The 12,195-nt window shown below is 41.3% G+C and overlaps 1 protein-coding gene across 5 annotated transcripts in view; it reads left to right on the top strand.

Moving 5' to 3' along the window:
* FBXO18 (F-box protein, helicase, 18) overlaps positions 1-12,195 on the top strand; it is a 62,560-nt gene that overhangs the window by 40,927 nt on the left and 9,438 nt on the right. For all 5 annotated transcript variants that reach the window (XR_002829170.1, XM_023753579.1, XM_023753578.1 and 2 more), the window contains 5 exons: positions 32-168; positions 6,015-6,114; positions 6,209-6,330; positions 8,111-8,186; positions 8,807-9,004. Coding sequence is in view for 4 of the 5 variants with exons in the window: in XM_023753579.1 (XP_023609347.1) it covers positions 32-168; positions 6,015-6,114; positions 6,209-6,330; positions 8,111-8,186; positions 8,807-9,004 (633 nt within the window). In the remaining variant the exon portion in view is untranslated. The remainder of the gene's footprint in view (positions 1-31; positions 169-6,014; positions 6,115-6,208; positions 6,331-8,110; positions 8,187-8,806; positions 9,005-12,195) is intronic.

Genomic DNA, 12,195 nt, shown 5'->3' with positions numbered 1-12,195 from the left:
AGATTCTTTCGTTCCCTCTTATTGTTTGCAGCTATCATGAATATAGTTCTGTCTCAGCCATGTGGGAAGATCTTTGTAGGGGACCCTCACCAGCAGATCTATACCTTCCGTGGTGCAGTCAACGCTCTGTTTACAGTCCCTCACACCCATGTCTTCTATCTCACACAGGTAAGAGCTCTCTTTGCTCCTGAAGCACATAAACAAGCATTGTAGTTCACTATCCTTGTTTTTCAGTGGTTACTATGTGCTAGGACCTGTGCCAGGTTTTGTGTCAGTCTCACAGTATGTAGCCACTCCTTGCTTCTAAGCAGTGGTTCGCTGTGGTTCTCAGGGTATCTGCAAAACCCAATGGTTTTTATAATAGTAATTTGCTTTTTTCATTATGTTAACATTTGAACTGATGATGCAGAGCAATGGTGGGTGAAACTGCTGGTGCCTTCTCATGGACTGAGGCGTTGGCATCGAACAGTACTAGCAGGCATTGTATTCTTTACTTCAGTACACTTACAGAGTTTAAAAACAAAAAGCAACAAGAACTCCCCCCCCCCACTCCCCTAAAAACCCAAAACAAAATAGTTCTCTTAAAAATGTACTTGATACAGAAAAAATGAATAATTTTATTAACTGCTGTCCCTTGAGGACATACATCTTTTTAATGTGATGAAGTGGGAGGTATGAATAAAGTACTTCTGCCCACTGAAGTATGTTGGTTGTCTAATGAAGAGCACTTTTGTGATTGAGTTGTGAGCTACACTGGCAGCTATTTTCTTATAGTACCATTTGTCATTGAAAGAACAGCTGACCGACCAACTCTGATTATTCAGATTTGGGTTTTTAGCATTTTCTCTAAAATGAATGAAATGAGCTATGACTTGTTGCCAAGTGGGGGACCAGGAGCAAGTGATAAAAGCGGGGGGAAATCTTTGTTTTCAAGTGAAATCTAAATTTTGATGTCTGCCACTATGAGCATGACAACCCATGGTGTCCTTGATTGTCCAAAAAGGTTACTAAACTCGCCTCCCCTTTTCAATATGCATGTGTGTAAGGCTGAATTTTCTTTATCTTTCAACCAAAACAACATGTCACCACAGATAGAATGTAGATAGAACTGAGAATTCAGCTGTCTTCTATTCAGCTTGGCATTAAAGAGATTTGCAAAAATGTAAAACATAGACACTTTTTCTTCCTGCTAAATGTTTTTTGTTTTAGAAAATATATTTTAAAAGTATGTTCTTTATGTCATTATGCAATTGGGTTTATTATTATTATTTTGAATGAATTAAAGTTTCTAATGTGGTAACATAGTTAGATACAACTCATAAATAAAAGCTCCTTCAGAACCTCAGCAATTTTTAAAAGGGTAAAGAGGTGCAAGAACCACTGTTTTTAAGAAACACTTCCAGTTAGAGGCTATGAGATGTGCCAACTATTCAAGAATAATCTGAACTGTTTTGTTCTGTTATAGAATCCTGCAACCTTCTCTGTGACTTTATTCTTTTGAGTTCCTGTTGTATTCTAGGGTGATTTAGGATAATGTCAACTCAGAGTAACTTTTTTTAATAGACATTTTCAGATTTACAGAAGAATTGAGATAGTAGTATAAAAATTTCCCATATGCCATGCATTCAGTTTACCCTATCCTATATAATAAAAGCATAATATGCTAAGTGTCCGACCGGTCACTATGACGTGCACTCACCACCAGAGGGCTGATGCTCCAACTGGTAGGTTAGCTTGCTGCTGGGGTCTGGCCGATGGGGACTGAGCGAGAGGGCTGGACACTCCCTGGAGCCCTCCTGCGGTCCCTCCCCGGCCAGCCTTGATTGGCCCTTATTGAGACTGGGTGAGATGACCCTGATTGGCCTGGATTGCTGGCCAGTCCAAGGGACCCCACCCGTGCACGAATTTGTGCACCCGTCCTCTAGTTATTTTTTTTTAAATTAAATCTTTATTGTTCAGATTATTACATTAGTTACTCTTTTTTCCCACCATAACTCCCCTCCACCCAGTTCCCAACCCACCCACCGCCCTCCCCACCCACTGTCCCCACCCACTGTCCTCATGCATGATTATTGTCTAGTCTCTTCCCTCACTCCCCACATCCGTTCCCCCCCCAAGAATAGTCAGTCCATTCCCATTCTATGTCCCTGATTCTATTACAATCACCAGTTCATGCTGTTCATCAGATTATTTATTCACTTGATTTTTAGATTCACTTGTTGATAGATGTGTATTTGTTGTTCATAATTTGTATCTTTACCTTTTTCTTCTTCTTCCTCTTCTTAAAGGATACCTTTCAGCATTTCATATAATACTGGTTTGGTGGTGATGAACTCCTTTAGCTTTTCCTTATCTGTGAAGCTCTTTACCTGGCCTTCACTTCTGAATGATAGCTTTGCTGGATAAAGTAATCTTGGTTGTAGGTTCTTGGTATTCATCACTTTGAATATTTCTTGCCACTCCCTTCTGGCCTGCAAAGTTTCTGTTGAGAAATCAGCTGACAGTCGTATGGTTACTCCCTTGTAGGTAACTGATTTTCTTTCTCTTGCTGCTTTTAGGATTCTCTCTTTGTCTTTTGCTCTTGGCATTTTAATTATGATGTGTCTTGGTGTGGTCCTCTTTGGATTCCTTTTGTTTGGGGTTCTCTGCGCTTCCTGGACTTGTAAGTCTATTTCTTTCACAAAGTAGGGGAAGTTTTCTGTCATTATTTCTTCAAATAGGTTTTCAATATCTTGCTCTCTCTCTTCTTCTGGCAGCCCTATAATTCGGATGTTGGTACGCTTAAAGCTGTCTCAGAGGCTCCTTACACTATCTTCGTATTTTTGGATTCTTTTTTCATTTTGCTCTTCCGGTTGTGTGTTTTTTGCTTCTTCATATTTCAAATCTTTGACTTGATTCTTGCGATCCTCTGGTCTGCTGTTGGGAGTCTGTATAATATTCTTTATTTCAGTCAGTGTATGCTTAATTTCTAGTTGGTTCTTTATCACAACATCGAGGGTTTCAACAGTCTTCTTGAAGATCTCACTACATTTATCGGTGGTCTCACCAGTCTTCTTGAAGATCTCACTACATTTAGCGGCGGCTTCTAGACAGTTCTTTAAAGACCTTAAAAGTGTGGTTTTGAACTCTATATCCTGCAGTTTGCTTTCCTCCATTTCTGTCATTTGTGTCCTGTTTCTTTGTCTTGGCATTTTTTATGCTTCGCTATGTCGAGAGAGTGCCTTTCTGTGCTAAATGTCCCAATTACCTGAGGTAGACACTCTTGGTGCACCCCCTTGTGGGCTTTGTGCACAGCCTTGTAATTAAGCCTTGATTGTTGTAGTTATCACTGGGAGGAATTGACCTCCAGGCCAATTAGCTGTGAGAATCAGCTGTGTCTGCAGTGGGAGAACTTCTGTGCTGGAGACACCCCTCTGGGGCTAGACTTGCTTCGATGGGGCTTTGGTGCTCACTGAGTCTGCCCCCTGAGTGTGTCTTTTATGGTACCACGGAGCTGCAAACTGGATGGTCCCACTCTGACCTCTGGGCTTTCTGGCTCCTGGATCTCTAGGTAGGTGCTAATCTAGCCTTTGCCTGAGGCTATCCAGCAAAAGTCTCCCTGCAGGGCTTGGGCGGGGCGGGTCCCACGGGATCAGCAGGGCGGGGTTAGCAATTATGGCTGCTCTCAGTCTTGCCCTCAGAGACTCTGCTTCTCAGTGTCCGGGTAAACGCTGCAAGCCCCTCGGAGAGAAAGCTGCCCTCGGGTTCTGACCGATGCCAGACAGTCCCGCTTCTCCCGTATGAGTCTGGGTCCCTAGAGACTCGCCCGGAACTGGAGCTCAGAGCCTGAGACTCCCTCCCAATTGAAAACGACAACCGCACCCTCAGCCGCCAGCCCGCTCCGCACGCACCTCCGCACCTTAGTATTTTACCTCCGCACTGTGCCTCCTCTGAGTCTCGGTATGCTTTTCTCTTTCCTTCTAGTTGTAGAATTTCCACTCAGCCAGCCTTCCTGTGGTTCTGGATGATGTCTGTTCCGTCTTTTAGTTGTATTTTTGAAGTGGTTGTGCGAGGCAGCAATCTCCGGTGTTTACCTATGCCGCCATCTTGGTTTCCCAATCCGTCCTCTAGTTATTAACAGTTCATTAATTGTGGTGCATTTTCCACAATTAATGAACTAGTATTGGAGCGTTATTATAAAGCCCTTAGTTTATTCACATTTCCTTAGTTTTTTTCTAATGTTCTTTTCTGTTCTGGGATCCTATGAAGGTTACCATACCTTCATAACATGGCAGTTGTCATGTCTTCTTAACCTGTTGGCTGGTTAAGAAGACTTTTTTTGTTTTGGATAACTTTGACAGTTTTGAAGAGTACTGGTCAGGTGTTTTGTAGGATGCCTGTATTGGAATTTGTCTACTGTTTTTCTCATGATCAGACTGATGTTATGGGTGTTGGGGAGGAAGATCTCAGAACAAAACTGTCACTCTCATGACAATATTGAGGGACTATGATTTACGACTGTTGATGTTGACCTTGATAATCTGGCTGAAGTAGTGTTTGTCAGGTTTCTCTCCCTGCCCCCTCTCCTTTCCATAGTATATACTTTGGAAGAAAGACACTATACTTAGCCCTCACTCAAGGAATAAGTGTTGGACTATCTGTATAAATTATTTGTAATTCTTCTGCAAGAGGGATTTGTGTCTTCTCTCCCATTTATTCATTTATATCAGTATGGACTGATTATTTTATGATGTAGGTTATGATGCACTCAGGAAAGTTCTATAGCAACGAAATCTCACTTTCCTTAGACTGTATTATTGATGTTCACCAAAGTATATGATACTTTATTACCTTAAGTTAGAAATGCACAAAAAAGGCAATGAATATCATGAGTTTGGTGAAGAATGGTGTCTTTCCAGCTGCAGTGTTAAGCAGACTTTTGAAGGGCAGGTAATTGTTTTGCCATGCACTAGGGCAGGGAGAGTTCAGGTAATGCTCAGGGAATAATGATTATACTTGTGGCTGGTTATGTAGGGCAATGATTTAAATTAATGTTGAGAAAGTTTCTAAGGCAAGGAGAGAAACTCTCCCTTCCCCCCTCCCTTAATCTTTTGTATAATTTATACTTGTTAGATTTGATTTTGAAAGAAGGGTAAAGGTTGCTTAAAAGAAAAATTTGCCGTTGGTTTTGGGAATAGAAGGAAATAGGCTGTTTAGGCTGTGATGAATCTTTAAAATGTATGCATCACCTGTTCTTCCTGTATTATTCTTCCTTTTCTAAAAAATTGCTTAAAATATGTTTTTATTAATTTCAGAGAGATAAAGGAAGAGAGAGATAGAAACATCAATGATAAGAGAAAATCATTGATCAACTGCTTCCTGTACACCCCTACTGGGGATTGAGCCCACAACCCCGGGCATGTGCCCTGACCTGGAATCACACCAAACCGTGACCTCCTGATTCATCGGTTGACGCTCAACTACTGAGCTATACCAGCCAGGCTGCTCTTCCTTTTTTTTTTTTTTTTTTTTTCTTTTTAGCAAGTGCATGGCTTGAGGACTATTCTGGGGAAGATTGATCTGACAGAGGTATAGCGAGGCATCGGCAGTGGGAGGAAACTGGAGGGAAAGAGACCAAGTAAGTAAGGCATGAAGTTTGAGTTTTGAAGCTGACCTGGCAGCAGTGGTAAGAAATATATTATAGAAAATATGGTGGACGAATTATCAGGATTTGGATTTGGGGACAAGAGGAAAAAAATAAGGCAACTAAAGTTTCAAGATAGAAAATGCTATTCTGAAAACTTAGAAATAAAGTCAGTGGTTCTTTGTCAAGCTCCTATTCAGTTTGTTAACTAACAAGTGGGTTAACAGTATGGAATTTCCAAATATGCTCTCCAGTTAAGGTGAGCCAGAATGATCACTTTGGCAAGGCCAAGACTTGATAATGATAGAAATATGCTAACATACTTCAGGGAGAAGTTGCTAACTCTCTCTCTTTTTTTCTTTCTTTTTTTTTTTTTGCTGTTTTCCAACAGAGTTTTAGATTTGGTGTGGAAATAGCTTATGTGGGAGCTACTATCTTGGATGTCTGCAAGAGAGTAAGAAAAAAGACTTTGGTTGGAGGAAGCCATCAGAGTAAGGTTTTCAGTTATTTTTATTTTATTTGCTACAAAAATCAGTTTTCCTCTTTATTTGGATTTGCTGTAAAGTTTATGCTGTCTCCCAAAAGGTAGCATTAGAGGTGATACAAAGGGGCAGGTGGCCCTGCTGTCCCGGACCAATGCCAATGTGTTCGATGAGGCTGTACGGGTGACTGATGGAGAAGTACCTGCAAGGATACATTTGATTGGGGTAAGAGTAAATTTCTGTTGACTGCTTCATGCACAGAAACATTGCAGACAAACACAGCCAATGGAAATGTTCAATTTAGTTAGGATTATTATGCAAGCAAGCATTTGGGTTTTTGACAGTTTTCACCATCTGCACTGTGACTGAAGTCTTTCTCCCTGACTATTCTGATTATGCTAGCCAAGTATTCCTGTACAGTCAGATCCTAAAAAGAACTGAGGATCTCCTACTATTTAAAAAAACAAATGCCCTTCTCACCTTTGGTTGTGCAAATGAGGCTGCTGGCTACCTGCGAATGTTTCGTGTGTGTTGTTCATTAGTGTAAGAACGGGTAAGGTGACAACACAGCTGGGACAGGCTAGTGGGCTCCAGTGGATAGAAAGTGAATACCTAGTTCTAGCTCTGGCTCTGTCACTAACTTTGTGTGGCTTATGGCAAGTCACAACTTCTGTGTGCCTCATTCTCTCCTTCTCTAAGATAAAAATAATGCCTTTTCTTTACCTGTTTCATGGGGAAGTTAGGGTTCGGTGACATTTATATGGCATTTTTAACTCTTTGACTAAAGTTATGTGACTAAAAGAAATTTGCACATTTATTTATGAAAAAATATTTTCAAGGGCCTACTATGTGTAGCCACTCAGTAAATATTGAGTGAATCATAATCACCAAGATGTTCTCACTTCTCTTTCTTATTTATAAAGATTTTATAACTAAGTTATAGGAAAAAATTCAGCCTTAATCTCAGTATTCCATATAATTCTCATTTTTGCTAATTATTTGTTTTTGTCTTTCTAGATGTGTATTTTTACATAATTGTCATTATAGTGTACATTCAAAAGTATGCTGTTTTAACTCAACACATAAGCATTTCTTTCATGTTGCTACTATAATGTCATTACAACATTTCATATAGTGGATATAGCATAATTTAGCTATTTTTCTTATTATAAGAAAATACCAGTAGTTCTTGGGGAGTACCATCTATGCTGGGCATGATATAAAGTAAGTTGCTCTCTTCCCCTCTCTGTATCTGCTCATCACCTGTAGCATGTGTCATTACACATGATCACATCTGGTTTCCAATTATGATTCATACTGTCTTATTTTGGTCTCTGTTCTATGTTAATGTGTATGTGTCCCTTCCCAAAATGATGATAAATCCTTGGAGTGTGGAGCCTTTGACACGTATTTCTTCTGTACTGGGGCCTGATGCTGTGCAAATCCTGGGCCCCCCAGCCAGTGCTCAGTACATGCTTCTAAGTAGAATTGGTCTGAACTGTGACACAGTCAGACCCTCTCCTCCAGGAGCTGATAGCCTTTTAAAACATAATAATCTGGACCTATAGATATTCTCTAGTTCTTTCCTCAAAAGAAATAATGGTAAGTATTCATAGCCCATACTTTGTATTCAAGTATTCTTTGCAACCTTTTCTTATATTCCTGAAAGGTAGATAATTTAAATTGTTCTTTTTTTTTTTTTATAAGAAAAGGTGCAGCTTGTTCTTGCCTTTTTTAAAACAGGAAGAATTTGAGGTAGCATCTAAAACTTAGCATTTGATAATCCTGAATTTTCAGGCTGCATTATAGTCCCGGGCTTTTACACTTGATAAAGTTTCCTGCTTACTATTCTTATACTTTGGGTACAATTTGAGATCTGTTTCCGAGAAACCATCTAATTTCATACTCACATCTCTACAGTTGGTTTACTTTTGTTTTGTTAAGACAAAAACAAAACAAAACACAACAAAAAAACCCAAAAATCCCACCAAAAAAACTTTTTCAGGGGATTAAATCATTTGGATTGGACAGAATCATTGATATTTGGATCCTTCTTCAGCCAGAGGAAGAACGGAAGAAACGTGAGTACCCTCCTGGCCATGGTGCAGTGGACAGAAGCACTGCAATGACAAGGGATGGGAGAAGGACAGGCATATTCTGAGTCAGAGTTTTTAAATTCTGGAGAAGGGTGGAACTAGTGTTGCTCTTTTCCCATCAAGACTGGGATCCCTTAGGCCTCCTGTTTTCAGAGGTACTGATAACTTTTTCCATATCCTTCTCTCAGGAGTCCTAAATTTATTTCTATTGTTGGTCCCTTAGGCTGTCTTCCCTCATCAACTTTTTTGTCTGCCTGGGCAACTTTACCATTGAAACTTCTGCATGTGCCCCAAATGATCATTGCTAACATTTCTATGGCACTTTTCTTTTCATTACTGTGCTATTTCATATCCCTGTGAAGTAGGTAAGGATCTCAAGGGTAGGGCTTTTGGCCCTCAGTTTAGAGATGGAGAGGCTAAAGTACAGGTCATTTCACTGACTTGCCCAGGAACACACATTAGGTTAGTGATGAAGTCAGGACTAGAACCTGGATCTCCCAGCCTTAAGACCATTCACTTATGCTATTGGTTAGGAATGTGTAGCTGCTGCCATTATATGTCAGTGCAGCCTGTATCACATTAACCTGTGTCTGTATTCTCCTTAGGAAACCTCCTTATTAAAGACAGGTTTATTAGAAGATGGGTGCACAAAGAAGGCTTTAGTGGCTTCAAGAGGTATGTGACCGCAGCCGAGGATAAGGAGCTTGAAGCAAAGATTGCTGTTGTTGAAAAGTATAACATCAGGATTCCAGAACTGGTGGAAAGGATAGGAAAATGCCACATAGAAGACTTGGACTTTGCAGGTAAGGAAAAGACTTAGTTCTTCACTTCCCACCAGTAGGAGGAACAGATGCTACTCTCAGGTGTCTCAGGTCTTCCGATGCTTCTTGCCTGTGTGAGTATCATGTGTGACCAAGGGCTGCTTTGTTGTGTTCCTGGCATTGCCTGAGAGAAGGAAACAGAGCTTCCATTCTTTTTTCTTTTTTTTTAAAAATAATTAAATATTTATTGTTCAGATTATTATAGTTGTTTCTCTTTTTCCCCCCCATAGCTCCCCTCCACCCGGTTCCCACCCCGCCCTCTGCCCTCACCGCCCCCCCATTGTCCTCATCCATAGGTGCACGATTTTTGTCCACTCTCTTCCCGCACCCACCACACCCCTTCCCCTCCCCCCCCGTAGAATAGTTAGTCCACTCCCTTTCTATGCTCCTGATTCTATTATAATCACCAGTTTATTCTGTTCAACAGATTATTTATTCACTTGATTTTTAGATTCACTTGTTGATAGATGTGTATTTGTTGTTCATAATTTGTATCTTTACCTTTTTCTTCTTCCTCTTCTTAAAGGATACCTTTCAGCATTTCATATAATACTGGTTTGGTGGTGATGAACTCCTTTAGCTTTTCCTTATCTGTGAAGCTCTTTACCTGGCCTTCACTTCTGAATGATAGCTTTGCTGGATAAAGTAATATTGGTTGTAGGTTCTTGGTATTCATCACTTTGAAAATTTCTTGCCACTGCCTTCTGGCCTGCAAAGTTTCTGTTGAGAAATCAGCTGACAGTTGTATGGGTACTACCTTGTAGGTAACTGACTGTCTTTCTCTTGCTACTTTTAAGATTCTCTCTTTGTCTTTTGCTCTTGGCATTTTAATGATGATGTGTCTTGGTGTGGTCCTCTTTGGATTCCTTTTGTTTTGGGTTCTCTGCGCTTCCTGGACTTGTAAGTCTATTTCTTTCACCAGGTAGGGTAAGTTTTCTGTCATTATTTCTTCAAATAGGTTTTCAATATCTTGCTCTCTCTCTTCTTCTGGCACCCCTATAATTCGGATGTTGGTACGCTTGAAGCTGTCCCAGAGGCTCCTTACACTATCTTCGTATTTTTGGAATCTTTTTTCATTTTTCTTTTCTGGTTGGGTGTTTTTTGCTTCTTCGTATTTCAAATCTTTAACTTGATTCTTGTGATCCTCTAGTCTGCTGTTGGAACCCTGGATAATATCCTTTATTTCAGTCAGTGTATGCTTAATTTCTAGTTGGTCCTTTTTCATACCCTCGATGGTCTCACTAGATTTCTTGAGGATCTCAATACATTTATCGGTGGTCTCACTAAATTTGTCGGCGGTTTCTAGAAAGTTCTTGAAAAACCTTAAAAGTGTGGTTTTGAACTCTATATCCAATAGTTTGCTTTCCTCCATTTCTGTCATTTGTGTCCTGTTTCTTTGTCTCCGCATTTTGGCTGCTTCCCTGTGTTGATAGAGTGGCTTTCTGTGCTAAATGTCCTATAGGGCCCAGTGGCTCAGCCTCCCCAATTACCTGAGGTGGACACTCTTGGTGCACCCCCTTGTGGGCTTTGTGCACAGTCTTGTTGTAGTTAAGCCTTGATTGTTGTAGGTATCACTGGGAGGAATTGACCTCCAGGCCAATTGGCTGTGAGAATCAGCTGTGTCTACAGTGGGAGAACTTCTGTGCTGGAAATACCCCTCCGGGACAAGACTTGCTTCAGTGGGGCTTTGGTGCTCACTGAGTCTGCCCCCTGAATGTGTCCTTTATGGATCCGAGGAGCTGAGATCTGGATGGTCCCACTCTGACCACTGGGCACACTTGCTCCTGGATCTCTAAGGAGGTGCTAATCTAGCCTTTGCCTGAGGCTATCCAGCAGTAGCCAGGTGTGAAGCAATGCAAGTTGCCTGGGGCCTTGGGCCAGTTGCAATTTGTTAGGTAATTTTCAGATTGCAAAGGGCCAGGCCTTTCATATGCAAAAGCCTGCGCACAGCTTGGGCAGGGAGAGGTCCCAGGGGATCAACAGGGTGGAGCAAGCAGCTATGGCTGCCCTCAGAGGCCCCACTTCTCAGTGTCCCGGCAAATGCTGCAAGCACCTCTGAGAGAAAGCCGCCCTCAAGTTCCCACCGATGCCAGACAGTCCAGTTTCTCCCGTATGAGTCTGGGTCCCCAGAGACTCACTCGGAACTGGAGCTCAGAGCTTGAGACTCCCTCCTGATTGAAAGAGACAACTGTGTCCTCAGCCACCAGCCCTCTCCGCATGCACCTCCGTACCTCTGTACTTCCGCACTGCACCTCCTCTGAGTCTCAGTATGCTTTTCTCTTTCCTTCTATTTATAGAATTTCCACTCAGCTAGCCTTCCTGTGGTTTTAGATGATGTCCATTTTGTCTTTTAGTTGTATTCTTGAAGTGGTTGTGCGAGGCAGCAATCTCCGGTGTTTACCTATGCCGCCATCTTGGTTTTTTTCCCTTCCATTCTTCCTTAGAGTTCCTTTGGCTTCTGTTCTGCCTCTAAGCCAGTAGAATTGGACTTTCTAGTCCTAATTCTGCTGCTGTATGACCTTGGGTAAGCCATTCATCCTTCCTCTGGGCCTCTGTTCCTGTGTGTGTGAAACATAGGTGGTGGGCGAGTCACTGTGAACTTTGCAATGTGATTCTAAAATGCACTGACTTACCTGCAACGAATTTTCTGCTTTTCCCCTCATCTTTTTATTCTTTTTTGCTCTCTTTTTTTTTTTTCTGACTGTATTTTCCTCTTTCCCTCTTTTCTCACAAACTTCACACAGGCAGGAAAATAAAGTTAGAGTTTTAAAAAATGTTTTTATTGATTTTAGAGAGAGAGGAAGGCAAAATTAGAGGTTGCTTTTTTTCTTTGTTTTTTTTTTTAAATATATTTTTATTGATTTCAGACAGGAAGGGAGAGGGACAGAGAGATAGAAACAATGAGAGAGAATGATTGATTGGCTGCCTCCTGCACACCCCACAATGGGGATCGAAGCCTGAAACACAGGGCATGTGCCCTGTCCGGGAATTTGAATTGTGACCTCCTGGTTCATAGGTTAATGGCTCAACCATTGAGCCACACTGGGGTGGACTAAAGTTAGAAGTTTTAATTTGTATATTAGGAAGAGTATATTTTCTCCCCCTTCCTTTTCTGTTCTTCTTCCTTATCTTTGACCCCCTTCTAATGCCATGGTGGAATTTCTATTCCCAAA

Source organism: Myotis lucifugus, unplaced genomic scaffold (genome assembly GCF_000147115.1).
Source record: "Myotis lucifugus unplaced genomic scaffold, Myoluc2.0 scaffold_47, whole genome shotgun sequence".
Taxonomy (NCBI): Eukaryota; Metazoa; Chordata; class Mammalia; order Chiroptera; family Vespertilionidae; genus Myotis; species Myotis lucifugus.
The sequence above is the reverse complement of the archived record's forward strand: the minus strand, read 5'-3'. Positions and strand labels throughout refer to the sequence as shown.